The sequence below is a fragment of the Tiliqua scincoides genome, chromosome 3, assembly GCF_035046505.1.
Source record: "Tiliqua scincoides isolate rTilSci1 chromosome 3, rTilSci1.hap2, whole genome shotgun sequence".
Classification (NCBI taxonomy): Eukaryota; Metazoa; Chordata; class Lepidosauria; order Squamata; family Scincidae; genus Tiliqua; species Tiliqua scincoides.
In genome coordinates this window covers 240,905,926-240,923,590 of record NC_089823.1, presented here as the reverse complement: position 1 = coordinate 240,923,590, position 17,665 = coordinate 240,905,926, and the positions used below count along the sequence as shown (strand labels likewise).

General features: G+C 50.2%; 1 protein-coding gene across 1 annotated transcript in view; it reads left to right on the top strand.

Annotated features, from left to right (window-relative positions):
• Window positions 1-17,118, top strand: part of MB21D2 (Mab-21 domain containing 2) — a 42,839-nt gene extending 25,721 nt beyond the window's left edge. The window contains exon 2 of the mRNA XM_066621740.1: window positions 14,953-17,118. Within this exon, the coding sequence (XP_066477837.1) occupies window positions 14,955-16,217 (1,263 nt within the window). The 5' untranslated portion in view covers window positions 14,953-14,954 and the 3' untranslated portion in view covers window positions 16,218-17,118. The remainder of the gene's footprint in view (window positions 1-14,952) is intronic.
• Window positions 17,119-17,665: the final 547 nt, after the last annotated feature.

The window sequence follows — 17,665 nt, the reverse complement described above, 5'->3', positions numbered from 1 at the left end:
AAATTAAAGATCAATAAGTAACCCAACCCAGATGGCATCCACCCAAGAGTGATTAAGGAATTGAAGAATGAAGTTGCTGATCTCTTGACTAAAATATGCAACTTGTCCCTTGCAACTGCCACGGTGCCAGAGGATTGGCAGATAGCAAATGTCACACCGATCTTTAAAAAGGGAAAGAAGGGGGACCTGGGAAACTATAGGCCGGTCAGCCTAACATCTATACCGGGTAAGATGGTGGAATGCCTCATCAAAGATAGGATCTCAAAACACATAGATGAACAGGCCTTGCTGAGGGAGAGTCAGCCTGGCTTCTGTAAGGGTAAGTCTTGCCTCACAAACCTTATAGAAGTCTTTGAAAAGGTCAACAGGCATGTGGATTTGGGAGAACCCGTGGACATTATATATCTGGACTTTCAGAAGGCGTTCGACACGGTCCCTCACCAAAGGCTGCTGAGAAACTCCACAGTCAGGGAATTAGAGGGCAGGTCCTCTCCTGGATTAGGAACTGGTTCCACACCCACACAATGAAGTCGCTGTACAGTTATTTACTTAGCCTTGAAAACCATTTTTTGAATTCCTTTTTGATGAAAAGTGATGTGTGACTCTTCTTACTGCTGCAGCTGCTCCTTCCCCTTGGCTTAGGAGGACCTTGCGCCAGGCCTGTGTTGGGAGCCCACCCCCCACCCCCGGTCGCGTGTCAAGCCAGAGTTGCCAGCCAGCATGCCACAGGAGGTCTGCACCCCAGAGCAGCACACCTGGGGCGTCCCTCTTCCCAGGAGGTTTGCAGCCAGGCTGCTCAGCCACCTCTGCCACTGGGGGCAGCTGCTGTGAGGCAGGAAGGTGGGACTGAAGCTCCTCCACCCACCAGGCAGGGGCACTGGTGACAGGTTCACATTTAAGCAGGTGACCCTGTAGAGCAGCTGTGGGAGCGAAAAGCTCTTTCTGCTGTCTGGGGTCAGCAGGGGCTGGCCAGGATGCCCATTTCAGGGTTGTTGTTTTTTAACTTGGCACTGAGAGAGCAAAGATGTCAGCAGTGGGATATGATGGCTGTCGCTCTGGTTAGACAAGGGTGCCAGTTAGGCTGGGAATGAATAGCTGTGTGTCCACATAACAGCAGGCCACTGTCTGCTGAGGCAGAGACGAGACTGCGATGGTGGCGGCAGGAGCTGGCCGATGGGACAGAGAACTGGCATTGAGCTGCCAAGTGGCACTGCAGGCATGGGTCCAAGCTGCAGGGAGAGTGCCTGCCTGTGTCCCAGTTTGGCAGCGGAGCTGGGAGTGGGGGGGCTGGAAGAGGGCAAAAGGCCCGCAACAGGGCCTTCCACGTATGATTTTTGGTGTTCAGGGTGCCATGCGCTGCAGGTAAAATGCATCTGCTGCGCACCAAAGAATTCGCAGAGCAAAACAGGTTCAGGCTGCTCCAGCAAGTGAACCAAGCGTCGAGTTACAGGTCAGGAACGCAATGAGGACCTTCAGCCCATTGTAATAGCCGGGAAGTGAAAGTGTCTCCCCAGTGGTGGTCTGAGTGCAGATCTCGTTCAGAGTAAGAACAAATAACCTAGAATTTTAATCGTGTTTTGTGAATCCTGCATTTAAAAAAAATCCTCCCTTGCTCACTGTAAGGTTTGACAAGCATGCCTTTGAAAGGGGGTGGGATGTAAGATCACCCACCTATCCATCACAAGGGATGGATAGAGTGAATAGAGAGACGTTCTTTTCCCTCTCACACAACACCAGAACCAGGGGACAGCCGCTAAAATTTAGTATTGGGAGAGTTAGGACAGATAAAAGAAAATATTTCTTTACTCAACGTGTAGTTAGTCTGTGGAACTCCATGCTACAGGATGTCGTGATGACATCCAGCGTGTCATGCCTTTAAAAGGGGATTCAACAGATTTCTAGAGGAAAAGTCCATCATGGCTTACAACCATCATGTGTAATGTGCAACCTCCTGATTTTAGAAGTGGTTACCTCAGAATGACAGATGAAAGGGAGGGAACTGGAATGCGGATCTCTTGTTGTCTTGTGTGCTCCCTGAGGCATTTGGTGGGCTACTGTGAGACATAAGAACAGCCCCACTGGATCAGGCCATAGGCCCATCTAGTCCAGCTTCCTGTATCTCACAGCGGCCCACCAAATGCCCAAGGGAGCACACCAGATACAAGAGACCTGCATCCTAGTGCCATCCCTTGCATCTGGCATTCTGACGTAGCCCATTTCTAAAATCAGGTGGTTGCACATACACATCATGGCTTGTAACCCAGAATGGATTTTTCCTCCAGAAACTTGCCCAATCTCCTTTTAAAGGCATCTAGGCCAGATGCCGTCACCACATCCTGTGGCAAGGAGTTCCACAGACCAACCACACACTGAGTAAAGAAATATTTTCTTTTGTCTGTCCTAACTCTCCCAACACTCAATTTTAGTGGATGTCTCCTGGTTCTGGTGTTATGTGAGAGTGTAAAGAGCATCTCTCTATTCACTTTATCTTTCCCGTGTGTAATTTTGTATGTCTCAATCATGCCCTCCCTCAGACGCCTCTTTTCTAGGCTGAAGAGGCCCAAACACCGTAGCCTTTCTTCATAAGGAAGGTGCCCCAGCCCAGTATTATTATTAACAGTATTTATTATTAATCATCTTAGTCACTCTCTTTTGCACATTTTCCATTTCCACTATGTCCTTTTTGAGATGTGGCGACCAGAACTGGACACAATACTCCAGGTGTGGCCTTACCATCAATTTGTACAACAGTATTACAATATTAGCTGTTTTGTTCTCAATACTTTTTCTAATGAGACACAGGAAGCTGAACTAGATGGGCCTATGGCCTGACCCAGTGGTGCTGTTCTTATTTTATTTGATTGATTGATTGATTGATTGATTGATTGATTGATTGATTGATTGATTGATTGGATTTGTATTCCGCCTTTCTCCCCAAAGGGCACCCAAGGCGGCTAACAATCAAGTTAAAAAAATACAGATAAACATTAAAAATACAAAACACTTAAAAACAATTAAAACAAGATAAAATACATAGCAGCAGACTGAAAGCACGCAGTAAAAGACATAAGTTATAAATGTATAAAAACAGCCCCTATTGTGCCTCGAAGGCTTTCCTGAATAAAAAAGTCTTCAGGCCCCACCCGAACGTTAATAATGAGGAAGCTGCTCTCAATTCAAAGGGGAGGGAATTCCATAGTGCATCTTCTTCCCTTCATAAGGGAATTCTTATGTTCACCCTCCCCTTGCAGAGTCAGAATCCTTGACAGCAACACAGGCGGTGCTCTTGGAGTTCTGTAGGGTGTCAGGCTTCAACACCAGTCCATCACTGCAGCCCAAGTTGTACTGCAAACCAAGTTTCAGTGTAGCTTATACCTAGGCATTTCCTGCATTTCAAATCTGCAGACTGCTAATTATATTTTATTTGGAAACATTCAGACTAACTTTTCGGTTAAGTTAAATCTACTTTGGTTGTACAGCATTAATCCCGTTGGAATTGTGTGTGTGCATTTCCTTCAAAAGGAATTCTAAGAATTTTAAACCCTGCTTTCTTGGATCCTTTCCCATTATGCTTATAGGATGGCAGTGATAACTTAAGGAACTTATCCGGTACAACAAACCCTTGAATAGCATCACAAAAGCTGTGGGTGCCCCTTGAAACTAGTGAAGGGCGCAGGTATTGGCAACCTTCAGTCTCGAAAGACTATGGTATCACGCTCTGAAAGGTGGTTCTGGCACAGCGTCTAGTGTGGCTGAAAAGGCCAATCTGGGAGTGACAATCCCTTCCACACCGGGAGCAAGTGCAGTCTGTCCCTGGTCTGTCTCCCTGGCTATGGGCCTTCCTTCTTTGCCTCTTAGCCTCAGACTGTTGGCAAAGTGTCTCTTCAAACTGGGAAAGGCCATGCTGCACAGCCTGCCTCCAAGCGGGCCGCTCAGAGGCCAGGGTTTCCCACTTGTTGAGGTCCATCCCTAAGGCCTTCAGATCCCTCTTGCAGATGTCCTTGTATCGCAGCTGTGGTCTACCTGTAGGGCGCTTTCCTTGCACGAGTTCTCCATAGAGGAGATCCTTTGGGATCCGGCCATCATCCATTCTCACGACATGACCAAGCCAACGCAGGCGTCTCTGTTTCAGCAGTGAATACATGCTAGGGATTCCAGCACATTCCAGGACTGTGTTGTTTGGAACTTTGTCCTGCCAGGTGATGCCGAGGATGCGTCGGAGGCAGCGCATGTGGAAAGCGCTCAGTTTCCTCTCCTGTTGTGAGCGAAGAGTCCATGACTCGCTGCAGTACAGAAGTGTACTCAGGACGCAAGCTCTGTAGACCTGGATCTTGGTATGTTCCGTCAGCTTCTTGTTGGACCAGACTCTCTTTGTGAGTCTGGAAAACGTGGTAGCTGCTTTACCGATGCGCTTGTTTAGCTCGGTATCGAGAGAATGTGTGTCGGAGATCGTTGAGCCAAGGTACACAAAGTCATGGACAACCTCCAGTTCATGCTCAGAGATTGTAATGCAGGGAGGTGAGTCCACATCCTGAACCATGACCTGTGTTTTCTTCAGGCTGATTGTCAGTCCAAAATCTTGGCAGGCCTTGCTAAAATGATCCATGAGCTGCTGGAGATCTTTGGCAGAGTGGGTAGTGACAGCTGCATCGTCGGCAAAGAGGAAGTCACGCAGACATTTCAGCTGGACTTTGGATTTTGCTCTCAGTCTGGAGAGGTTGAAGAGCTTTCCGTCTGATCTGGTCCGGAGATAGATGCCTTCTGTTGCAGTTCCAAAGGCCTGCTTCAGCAGGACAGCGAAGAAAATCCCAAACAAGGTTGGTGCAAGAACACAGCCCTGCTTCACTCCGCTTCGGATGTCAAAAGGGTCTGATGTGGAGCCATCGAAGACAACAGTGCCCTTCATGTCCTTGTGGAAAGATCTGATGATGCTGAGGAGCCTGGGTGGACATCCAATCTTGGGGAGAATCTTGAAGAGGCCGTCTCTGCTGACCAGGTCGAAAGCCTTTGTGAGATCTATGAAGGCTATAAAGAGTGGCTGTCGTTGTTCCCTGCATTTCTCCTGCAGTTGTCTAAGGGAGAATACCATATCAGTGGTGGACCTGTTGGCTCGGAATCCACACTGCGATTCTGGATAGACGCTCTCTGCAAGTACCTGGACGCAGTACAAGTACAAGGGCGCAGGAATAGAATAGCAAGTACAAGGGCGCAGGAATAGAATATATATTTGCAGAAGGGGCAGAAGAGTTACACTAGAACAGTGTTTCTTAACCGGTGGTGCCTGGAGGTACTTGCTGGACCCCCCAGACAGCTGCTGCCTGGCAGCAAGACCAGCAGTGCAACACAACAAGCAGCAGCTCGACCGGCAGAGTTCTAGCGTGCGCTTTGCACACCCTCTGAAAAGCCCCCCATCCACCCTGATCCTCTTACGGGTGTTTGTCGAGTTGTGCCTGGCTTTCCAATCTGGACTTAACTGGCAATGAGTTCCATTGGGTGGACCATGCGAAATGGTACAGTGGGAGACAAGTGCTGAGAAGAATGGGGTGGATGAATGGGAGGCATATCCAGTTTTTGTAAGTCGAACAGTTTCTCTGGCTCTCCTTGAAGATATTTATTTAGTGATTGATATCTAGCCTCTCTCCTAATAATCGGAACACTCAAGGCAGTGTACAAGAGATGCCTTTAAGAGGGGATTGGACACATTTCTGGAGGAAAAGTCCATCATCGGTCACAAGTCATAATAGTTATGTGCAAGAAGTCATGATAGTTATGTGCAAGCAATAGGATGTGCCATGCAGCAGGAAGACACATCATTGGTGCAGAAGTTGCACATTTTCTTGGTTCAGGCTGGGGAAGGCCTCTGGTGGTCATAGTGTTGATGCTCACAGATGGAAAGTGCCAAGTTTAGTCCCCAGCATCTCCAATGGGGAAAAAGTGTCCAGTGAGACCTGGCACTGTGGTTTCCAGTCAGGCTGATAGGCCAGTGGGCTGAGCTGGCAGAAGGTTCTTCATATGGTCACCTCTGGCTTGAGTGAGCTCCGTGGTGACGTTTCTTATTAGCTACTTAGCAGAGGCTGGAGATCTCCAGCATCCAAAGCTGTCTGGCACCCTCTCATGTGGTTCCTGGGCTGGGGTGGAGGCCACCTGGTCATGTGGCTCTGCCTTTTAGCAGCATCCCCAGGTTGGGCCGACCAGACTCATGCAGAAGGTCCTCCAGTATCTGTGCCCTGAAGCGGTTGGGATGAGGCTTCCCCAGCCGTCTGCTCAGATTGTAAACCCCACAAAGATCCCCTTGAGCAGGGGGTGTCCAAACTTTTTGGCAGGAGGGCCACATCATTTCTCTGACACTGTGTCGGAGGGCCAGGGGAAAAAAGAATTAATTTACATTTCAGTTTTGAATAAATTTACATAAATGAATATATTAGAGATGCAACTTATACGAATGAATGAAGGTCTTGCAATAGCTCAAGGTCTATAAAAGGCCTTGCACAAAGCAAGGCCAGCCTTTCCTTTGCTGCCGCTGCTGCATCGCAGATGTGAAACAGCAAGCAGTGGAAGGAGCCCTCGTCCCACCGCTCACGTGAGAGGTCGAACAGTTGGCTGTCATGCTGAGAGCAGTTGCATCAGGCCAGTGCGGCTCCAGCAAGTCTGCAGAGGGCCAGAGGCTCATTGGAAACTGGAGGCTCCCTGAGGGCCGGATTGGGAGCCCTCGAGGGCCACAAGTGGCCCCAGGGCCGGGGTTTGGGCACCCCTGCTCTTGAGGTTGGCAGCAAACAAGTGGGTGCTTGGCTCCCCCAGAGTGGAGTGTCCCTGCCTGGTAATGCTACATTTCTGCCTCTCTCCCCACCTCCTTCTGTGCCTGCCAAGGTATTTGCTTAGATCCAGGCTGGCAGCAACAGCCTGGCCTGCCTGGAGGATGTGGCTCTCGCTCTTTGCCAAAGGGAAACTGTGTCAGCCCCCTCGATCTCTGCAGGGCCAAGACAGTCTGGTGATGCTAGAGGGATTGCTTGCTGCTGGTTGAGGGGGTCTGAGAAGGGCCTCTTACAACAAGGGGGCCAGGAAGAGCTCTGCGGGGACTCCCACTCCCGGCAGTGGTGCTACAGCATTTTTAGCCTGTGAGAATTGTGAATTATACGGACATTCATCAGGTGTGAGGGCAAAAGAATGGATAGCGCCAGCTGTTGTCCCCGCCCTGCTTCATGGGGTCCAACCCTCAGCAGGAGGAAGGGGGCCCAGCTATTGTACAAGCCGGGCTGGCAAAGGGGCCCTGCTGACCTTGCTGGATCCGGCTGACTCTGGTGCCTTGGCCTCTGTGTGACCTTTTCTCGGAAGGGCCATTCAGCCCCCCATTCCTGGGGCGCAGCCTCCTTTCTGGTGGTGGTTGTGAAGGACCGCTGGTCCAGGGGTGCGAGAGAAGGTCCACAAAGGCCCAGCTCGCTTGGGTCATTCACCAGGAACATCCGGTGCTCAGAGGTGCATCACTTCGGAATGTGGAGGGTTCTGTTTCCCGGGGACCAGCCCTTTGAAGACTTCAGGCCCTGGGTTTGTGTAGCAGCCTGTCCTGATTGTGCTCGGAGCAGGATGGGAGGCACGCTCCGAGTCCGCGGGTGTCTTTGAAGGCAAAAGGCAGCTGGCCTTCTGGGAAGTTGCTCTGTGTGACATCTCTGAATGCCTTCTTTTATCAAAAAAACTGAGGAGGCTGCTTCATTACAAATATTGATGCATGTCTTGGAATGTAGGGGGGAAATGGCCCCCTTTCACAGGGTGACCAGATACAGTGGAGGATACAGGGCCTATACCTTTAACCATTGCATAGAAGAGGGAATTTTGGCAGGTGCAGCTCTTTAAACCCTTCCACTTGAGCTGCACCTGCCAAAATTCCCTCTTCTATACAATGGTTAAAGGTATAGGCTTGCTGTCCTTCATAGGATGGGGTCATCCTGCCCTTTCATGGCTGTGGCAGTTGCTCTGTGGAAGACCAAGAGTTAGGCTGGCATAGGACTTTGGCTGCAGCTGGGCTGAGGGATGAGCAAGGAATAGAGCCAAACTGTTGGGCTGGGGGGGGGTGGATTTGGGCTTCAGCCATGTGTGACTAGGGGCGAGGGGAATTTGTGCAGGGGAGGGGAGGGGATTTGGGCAGCAGCAACAGCCCCCTCCCTTAAGTATAGCGAAAGGATGGGGGATTTGATGTGCACTAACTGGGCTGCAGAGTCAGAAGACCCTTGACCCCCCCCCTTTCTTTTTTCTCCTAAAGGCTTCTGGTCTTTGATTTGTTTGTAAACCTGTGGTCCAGTCCTGTTCTACTTTTAATGCTTAAAACAAAGGAACAAAAAACCTTACCCACCCACCCCCCACACAGTGTATAGGTGGCTTAGCAACTTTATGCATAATTGTAAATAAGTTTAAACACACACATACACAGAAATGTTGAATTGATGCAAAACTTGCTCTTCTTAGCAAGTATATTTAGTAAATGGCAACACATTTTCTGTTAGTCTTTTATTTCAAGGGGAACAGGAAGGAAAAGCACCCCTGCCGCACATTCACAAATGCAAAAGGAGTTTTTCTGATCCTGAGAGGGGCCTGCCCTCTGGTGGCAGCCCCTGGCCCTGCACGCTCTTCTTTTCTCTGCTATGTCTGGGTCTAGGTTTTGAATCAGCCAAACAGTGCCCGAGTTAGGCCACCATGCATCTGAATGCATTGGACTGCAGGCCGTGAATGCTTCAGCAAAAATAAATGTTTTCCAGCAGGGGAGGGAAGAGGCCATGCTTAGAGGCTGTGCACTGATGTAGCAGTGCCAGTGTAGCGCAAGGTGCATGGGGGAGGACATCAAGGAGGCATCCTCAAGGCAGGGGCAACTACTCAGATCTGGGCCAATACTATGGCTGGTGCAAGTTGAAGTGGACCTGGGGAGATTGGTCAAGGTAATGTAGGGAGTGGTTCTCTTCAGCTGCCGGGGGTGGGGGTGGGGGGGACGGACGACCCTGTCCCTCTTCATCAGCATTCAGCAGAGGAGTGTCTTTTCCAGGGGCTGTTTCTGGTGTCCCTTTTGCATCTTTTTTTCTGTCTGAGAGCCCACTGGGACAGGTAGCCCTTTCTGCAGTCCTCATTGCTGTCTAAGTCATGTTGTGAACTTCTTTTATTGCAGAGTAGGATTAAAATATGTGTTGTCATCCACCTCAGGTGACAAGCCCTGTGTGGTGAGGTGGGACTGGCTCCTCCCACCCAGGGCTCCAGCACACTGGAAGGTGGTTTTGTTGCCACAGGGCCTCCCCAGCCTGCCACAACTGGCCATCTTGTGCTGCACTGGGTTTTGGAGTGTGATTTCTCCCCCCCCCCTTCCACTGGGGCTTCTCCTGTTGCCACCACTTGTGTTCTGTTGAGTCACCTGGATGTCAGTGCCATTTCCCAGAGAGCCGATGGCAATCCCCTGTCTGTGGCTGCTTCTGCTTGGCAGCTGCCTTCAAAACCTCTTTGTCTGGTGCTGCCCTGCCTGTCGCCAAACATAGTGCAGCCACGGAATGGTTTGCCCCTGCAGCTCTCAGAGCCTCCCTCCAGGAGTCGGTCAGCATTCAAGTGTCTGTCTACCCTTTTCTGCCTTAGAGCAATTGCCAAGTTTGGCGTGTGCTTCATTACACAACTGGTCCTGAGTGAATGGGGCTTTGATTTAATTGCAGACAGGAAGTGGGAGGGGGTTGCCAAACCTGTTGAAAGCAGGGGGTTGGGGGGAAGGTTGAACGGCTTGCCCTATCCCAGGTTTAGTCCCAGTTGTGCTTCTGAGCTTGCCCTCCCCCACCTGTCATATTTAAAGGGAAGAAAACTCTGCATCTGACAGAATAGGGGGAAAAAACACTCTTTGGGGCTCCACTAATTCCAGAGTAAGTTCCTTGCACCATGTGATGCGTGAACAATAAGCCCTGATCATTCAACCAGAAAAACACATGTCCTGCCTTTCTTGCCCCCGATGGGTAACCTAAAGCAGCTCACAAAAAATTAAAAATTAAAATTGATACTTCAATATAATTTGCAACAATGCAATGCATCTACATTAGGTCACCAGTTTAAAAACGAAACAACTGACAAAGGCACCAAGGCAAAAACAACTGACAGTCCACCAAGAACCATCATACAGGTGGCAACCAATGATGGCTGCAAACAACCTGGGGAAGGCCACAAGATCTCACTCATAAAACCTAGTGGGAATAAATATTTTACCCTCCCCACCCCACCCCACCCCCCTGCCAGAACCCATCACAGAAGAGGCAGTTTGTGGATCTTCAGAAGGGAGTTCCACAGCAACCTTTGCTGTGGAAGGGCCTCGCTGAGTAGCAAGTGTGGGTAAGTTCATTCCCCCAACTATGTGATGGCCTAGAACAGGGGTGTCCAGACTTTCTGGCAGGAGGGCCACATAATCTCTGTCACTGTGTTGGGAGCCGAAAAAAATAATTTACATATTGAATTTGAATAAATTTACATAAATGAATACATTAGAGATGGAACTTATAGGAATGAATGACAGTCTTGCGATAGCTCAAGGCCTATAAAAGGCCTTGCACAAAGCAAGGCCAGCCTTTCCTTTGCTGCCATTGCTGCATCACACATGTGAAACAGCAAGCAGTGGAGGGAGCCCTTGGCTTGCAGCTCACGCAAGAGGTTGAACAGTCACCTCACACTGACAGCAGTTGTGTCGGTCCAGCAGGGGCTCCAGCAAGTATCTGGAGGGCCAGAGGCTCATTGGAAACTGGAGGCTCCCCGCGAGCCAGATTGGGAGGCTGTGAGGGCTGCAATTGGCCCTCGGGCCGGGGTTTGGGCACCCCGGTCTAGAACAAAAGTAACCCCTGTAGCAGTGAGAAGTAGGAAGCCAGCTGTGGACTTGAAGGGATGCATAGAACAATCCCCTCCAGGGGGTGCAGTTGAGTGCAAAGAGTGGAGGTTCAGGCATCGCCCCCTCCCTCTAGTCTGCTTCTTGCGGATCCAGCCGCAGGACTTTGTGGGAATCCTTCGTTTGGAATTCCTTGGCGGCTGCTGGGCACATTCGCTATCCCAAGATGCAGACAGGATTGGATGAAAAGTGGGAAAAGAACATGGATGGGGCTGTCAGGGGCTTGTGCTGTGGTCAGGAATGAGCTGCCTGAGCACAGCTTTGCATTGATTGGAGCAACCTATTTAATGAGCCTTCATGAAGTTTTGAGGTTTCTTTTTTTAAGGTAGACCTCAGGCAGCTTTGCTATTTCTGGAACAGATCAGTGCAAAACTGCTGACCTCCCCCAATGGAATGATTTGGCAGAGGTGGAGCCGGCAGCCTGCTGGTCGCATTTTTTTCTTCCCCCAAGATGTTACTACTCCTTTTATTGCATCTCAGAATATCTAAAAGAGAGCAGTGCATCACGTTCGCACGGCATGTGATTTTAAAAATAGTTTCCCAAAAATAACTTCCAACCATCCCATTGGGCTTCCTTTGAGAGGCCTGTATATTTAACAAAGAGAGAAAATGATGGCAGCACTTTCAGGAGCCAGAAGGGGATCCTTGAAGCCCCCCCCCCCCAAGGATGGGTGTCCCAGAAGGGTTTTAGCCCCTTTCTTTGGTTTTAAATTCCAGGCAAGGCTTCTTCGGTTCCCAATCAGGTGGCAGTTGCTGATCTACTGGTGCCAGAGAATAACAGGCTAGATGTCCGAGTTGGGGGAGCAGGTGGGAGGGGGCTGCATTTGCTTTGGGCCTCCCCCATCACGTATTCCAAGGCTCCAGGATTGGGAAAGTGCAAGGAGGGAGCCCAAGCTCAGTGCGCTGGTCTACCCCCACCCTATGCAGTAGAAGGGGAGAGTAGAGGAGGCTCCCCCACTCACCGTTGGTAGAGGTGAGCGCCTTGGGGTGCCCATCCAGTTTCTGAATCTCTGACTCTGCAAGTGGAGGTCAGACTTCTTGATGTTCTTGCAAGTTACAGCCCCATGAACATGGTGACTTCCCCCCTTCCCCCCGGGAGGGGGTGAGCGTAGAGACGACAGTCATGCAGTGGCATCCTGTAGCAGAATTTTCTGCAGAAAAGAGCTCAGCTTAATGGATTTAGAGGGAGAGTTTTAAAATCAGGCGCCTTCAATCAGTTTCGGGGCACCAAGACGCTAATTGCTCTGGTGTGGAAGATAGTATTCTCTGCAAATTAAAAAAGCACGAGGGAAAGCTTCCAAGATGATGATGACGGAAGCACTGGATCTCAGTGTGGGTTTCTTGCCAGAGACATTGCAGGCCTTCCTTTCACATCTGTGACCATCAGTACTGTGTTTGTTGTTGGAGAGTGTGGTACACAGGATATGAGGCTGGCACAAGGGGCCCTTGTGGTGCTGCCGTTGCTGTGTGGCAAACCTGCTGTCTCTGGGTGTCATCTGGGTTTGGTTTGAGCTGGTGTAGGGTGTGCTCTTCTGTTCTGCCTGGACCGCTGTCCGTGAGACATCCAGTGATTTTGCAGGATTGGACTTGGTGTCCAATCAGCATCAGCAGAAGCCGACAATTAAGAGGCTGAGAGAAAATGATTTAAAAGAGAGAATATACTGGAAGGGATTTTAGCTCCTGCATCTTAGCGGAGTTTGGAATGTGTCGTGTTGTCCATTGATGGGCACAGGCATTTCAGGAAACTAGTTCAAAAATGTGTGTATGAAAAGAAGCCAAACAGAGATGGCTCTAGGAATCAATCTTGTATTTGATCAATCAGGTCTGATTTCTTGTGCTGCTTTGGCAAGAGAAAAAAGCCGTGGAAATAGAGAAAAGAAGCCTGAACTCTTGTGCTGGGCGCCTGCCTCGTGTTGGCACTGGGTCCCTTACTCTTGCACTCAGTCATTGTGGCCAGCTCCTGTGCCCCCTTGTCTTTCTCCTTCTTTTCCAAGTCAACACAATTTGCAGTTACATAGATCTGCTCCTCAGTCCTTGCTGGGTGGTGTCGTGGAGATTCAGCGAAAACACATTAGCTAGGGTAGGGAAAACCTTCCAGGTGCCTGCTGGAGAGCAACAGGCCAGGGAAGAGAGCAGAGCCTGTAGTTTTGCCCCAGCTGAAGACTTAATCAGGAAAGAACTGGCATTTGGGGAGGGAGAGGTCAGGTGCAACTCTTGGATTACATGGGCTGTGGTGTAAGGGACCCTTGCACCCTAAGGAGGAAGTTCAGTCTGCATATAATATGACATGGTTTACTTCTAACTTGCTGGTCCACAAAAAAAGATTTGACCTGTGTGCATTGACAGCACTGTGGCTGACACCCAACCCAGGTAGAATGGAGGGGGGGCCACTGGCACCCCACTGAGTGGCAGTTGTGGAGCGACTGCTCAGAGAACCGGACTGGGTTTCCTGCTGTTGAAGAACAAAAGGGCTTCCCTAAGCCCTGTAAAAAGAGGAGGCCTGCATTGAGGTGGCACCTGGTATTCCATCCCTGTGCACAGCTGCCATGTCCCTCCAGGCCCAGGTAGTGAACCACACACCTATGTTTAGGTTGAGGAAAAACACTCTGAGTAGTGTTCCCGAATGGGTGCAGTACATGATGGATGACGGAGAGGCAAACAAACAGAACAGGAGAATTCAGAGGCCTTCGGAAAAAGCTTTTACTGCGTTTGCAAACAGGCTCACTCTTCTGTGCAAGTGAGCAACTAAGACCAGAATTGGGTACATCTTTATAGCATAGTTTCAACAGGGGAGGGGAGAGGGGAACTGAGTAAATGATCTATAGGAACTTGCATCATGCTTACGTAATGAACTTGGTGTTTTCTAAAGTACATTCTTTGGTCAAAATGTTTCAGTTCTTTATGTGCAAGGTTAGAGCAACTTGTTCTATAGGGGTGGTTATGCAAAGCTTGTTCTGCAAGCTCTGTAGATAGTGGCATTATTTTGTTCATCCTTTGGACTTCCTTGGGGTCCGTAGTGCTTACCTTTGTATAACAAACATGCTGTCCTAAGCTGATGGTCAGAGGCCGCTTTTCAGGTTTGAGTCACAGGGCCTGCCTCCAGCTTTGGACTAATGTACTGTGGTTCTCTGCTTGGGGGGTTTTCGGTAGGGGGTTTTCGGGTACAGTAGCCAGCATTTGGATTTGGTTTCCTTTGCTTCTAATTTCAGGAGCCTGTTTCTGAATGTCTGAACCTGGCTTAATTTCCCACTTTTCCTTCCAGTAAACTCTCTCCACCCTGTTTCTGTGAGACCAGAGAAGAGAGCTATTTGCCTCTCACTCTCCGAGGTTACTCAAAGTGAGGTGAGCCACCGTGAAGGAGCCAATAGAAAGGCAGGGCATAGATTCTTCTGAGAAGTATAAATATAGGGCCTACATGTCTTCTGGTCCACTAACCTCATGGCCACCTCTCAAGCTTGAATTTCATGGCCTGCTAGCTGGGTTCTTCCTCCCCAGTTCTGGCGGTCCTAGGCAGGTAGTAAGCAACAGGTGGTGTGGTGCTGTCCATGTTGGTGGCTGGTCAGCCCCATTTTTGCCTCCAAGTTGTCCTGCTCTGCTCAACTATGCGATGTGTCTTCAGATACTTGCTTGTGACAGAGCTGATAAATTCTCCCCCCACACTGCTTTTGCTGCCTGTTGCTGTGCAGTTGGTCCCCCAGGAGTGGCATATGCACCAGTCCCATTTTTTTGGCAAAAGCTCTTGCTACGCTTCTCTGTGGCCAAGTCAAGTCACACCCTTGTGCTATGGATCCATTTGAGTTTCACCTGTGCTGGGAGTGCTGCTGCAGTGGGGATTTGAAGTGCCCCAGGGACTTCCACTAGAAGGGAAGGCATGTGCTGCCTCTCAGGCATGGAAGCCTGATACAGTAGAGACCCCCGGCTGTGGGCCTACCAGCTGTATTTGTAGCGGAATGTCCTGTGCCTCTCGGTTCCTTCCTTAGTGGCCAACTGTGAAGGGCTGTTGAGGTTCAGCCATGGTGGTGCTGTTCACTTCCTGCTTCCTAACCCTGTTGCCCTCTCTCTTTCTCCAGGCATGGTCCAGAAACTAGACCAAAAACTCCCTGTAGCCAACGAGTACCTGCTGCTTTCTGGAGGTGTCCGGGAAGGGGTGGTAGACCTTGATCTTGACGAACTGAACATCTACGCCCGCGGGACAGACTACGACATGGATTTCACTCTCCTTGTGCCAGCCCTGAAGCTCCATGACAGAAACCAGCCGGTCACCCTGGACATGCGCCACTCAGCCCTGTGCCACTCATGGCTGAGCCTGCGCCTGTTTGATGAAGGGACGATCAGCAAATGGAAGGACTGCTGCACCATTGTGGACCACATCAACGGGGCCACCAATTATTTCTTTTCCCCAACCAAAGTGGCCGACTGGTTCTATGACTCCATCAGCATCGTCCTCTCTGAGATCCAGAAGAAGCCCCAGAGGGGCATGCCCAAGGTGGAGAAGGTGGAGCGGAACGGGACTATCATCTCCATCATCCTGGGGGTGGGCAGCAGCCGCATGCTGTACGACATCGTGCCCGTGGTCTCCTTCAAAGGCTGGCCAGCGGTGGCCCAGAGCTGGCTGATGGAGAACCACTTCTGGGATGGGAAGATCACTGAGGAAGAGGTCATCAGTGGGTTCTACCTGGTGCCCGCCTGTTCCTACAAGGGCAGGAAGGACAATGAGTGGCGCCTCTCCTTTGCCCGGAGCGAGGTCCAGCTGAAGAAGTGCATCTCTGGCAGCCTCATGCAAGCCTACCAGGCCTGCAAGGCCATCATCATCAAGCTGCTCTCGCGCCCCAAGGCCATCAGCCCCTACCACCTGCGCAGCATGATGCTCTGGGCCTGCGACCGACTGCCGGCCAGCTACCTGGCGCAAGACGACTACGCCGCCCACTTCCTGCTGGGCCTCATTGACGACTTGCAGCACTGCCTAGTGAACAAGATGTGTCCCAACTACTTCATCCCCCAGTGCAACATGCTGGAGCACCTCTCCGAGGAGACTGTCATGCTGCACGCGCGGAAGCTCTCCTCGGTGCGCTCGGATCCCACTGAGCACCTCCGGACAGCCATTGAGCACGTCAAGGCAGCCAACCGGCTGACACTAGAACTCCAGCGGAGAGGCAGCACCACCAGCATTCCTTCTCCACAGTCAGACGGAGGCGACGCCAATCAGCCCGACGACCGGTTAGCCAAAAAACTGCAGCAGCTAGTGACTGAGAACCCGGGGAAGTCCATCTCCGTCTTCATTAACCCTGATGATGTCACCCGGCCTCACTTCAGAATTGATGACAAATTCTTCTGAGAGGTGCCCCATCTCTTCTCTCTCCCCCCCCCCACTCAGACTTGACCAGTGGTTCCCCCTTCCCTTTTCTGCTATGTGTGTGTGGTTTTTTTGTTTTTGTTAACATATCCAGCTTGGGTGGGATTTGCTGAGAACCACACACATGACCTTCTGGTTCTGCAGAATGGTGCAGGCTTTGAAACAGAACAGTACTATTTCATTTGCTGCATTCCCCCCTAATGCCTATCTTTCTGTTAGTCATTTTTAAAGAAGAAAGTGATGCGTGCACATGCTTCCCCCCCGCCCCGTTTTGCACTACTTGTCCTACCCTCCTCCCTTTCTCGCTCCTCCTCTGCTGTCAAAACTGGTTGCCTTGCTTTTCCAGGGCAGCTGTTCTAAGAAATCCCAGACAGGACCTTTGGGTGCATTTCCAGCTCTTTAGTGAAGATCCCATTTTATTTGCTCTTCTCATCCAGCAGGAACAAGCTGACTTTAAAAACTATGATGCAACAAACTTCTTACATCTAGGGGTGTTTTTTTCTTTCCCCTCAGCCACCTCTTCTTGAATGTAGTTGCACAGGATCCAATTTTGTACAGTGCGGAGGAAGCTGTTTCTGCCATCCTTCCGTGCAGAGTAAGGTTCTGGAATGTTAGTTTTTAGTGTGTGTAATTATTCAAAGCCTTATTTAAATGCTATTAAAGAACATACCATGATAAATGTTAAGCGGCACTCACGAAATGGTCTGCCTGCCACTGCTGGGGCTCCTCTGGCTTTTTACCTCTTCTAAGGATTAGTAGCATTTATTGTGAAGCTTTGGACCGCCAGGTTCGTAGGAGGTTCCTGCCTGTGGGGACTTCCTCCTGTTGCATGCCATGGGTTACAAGGGGTCACATAGTGGTTGGGGGCCTCCAATAAACCATCTCCATCACATTCCACTTGCTTTTGTTTCCTGCTTTTATAAGATGCAGCTGTTCAAATGGCATCAGTTGGCAATGTCAGGAAATCTGTGGCTGGAGAGTCCACTTGTGGGTCTTTTGCTCATGCCCTATAACACTTGTGGACCTGAAGACTTTTCTATGGAATCCTGGGTGCTCCACCCTCATCAGCGGCTGGGCTGTGTATCACACCATCCTGCAGAGAGTCAGCTGGTGTAGTCTAACCTTGAAGCTTCAAAGGAGGAGGAAGGAAAGAGAAAAGTGCCCAGCCACTCCCCTTCCCTGCTGTCCAACAGTCTTGATCTGCACACACTTTCTAAAAAATTCAGTAGGGATCAGCTAAGGAGCACCTCTGCTGACATTGCTAAGAGAAGTGATACTCTTGTATAAACCCTACCAAGGAGGATGCTCTTCAGCTCCGCACTTTGACTCTCCTTGTTTATTAACACTGATAATGCAACGTTTGGACAGGACAAGGATAAGTGTACAGTGGTTCACATGCATGACCTTGATGTGGGCCTTCTAACAGCCCT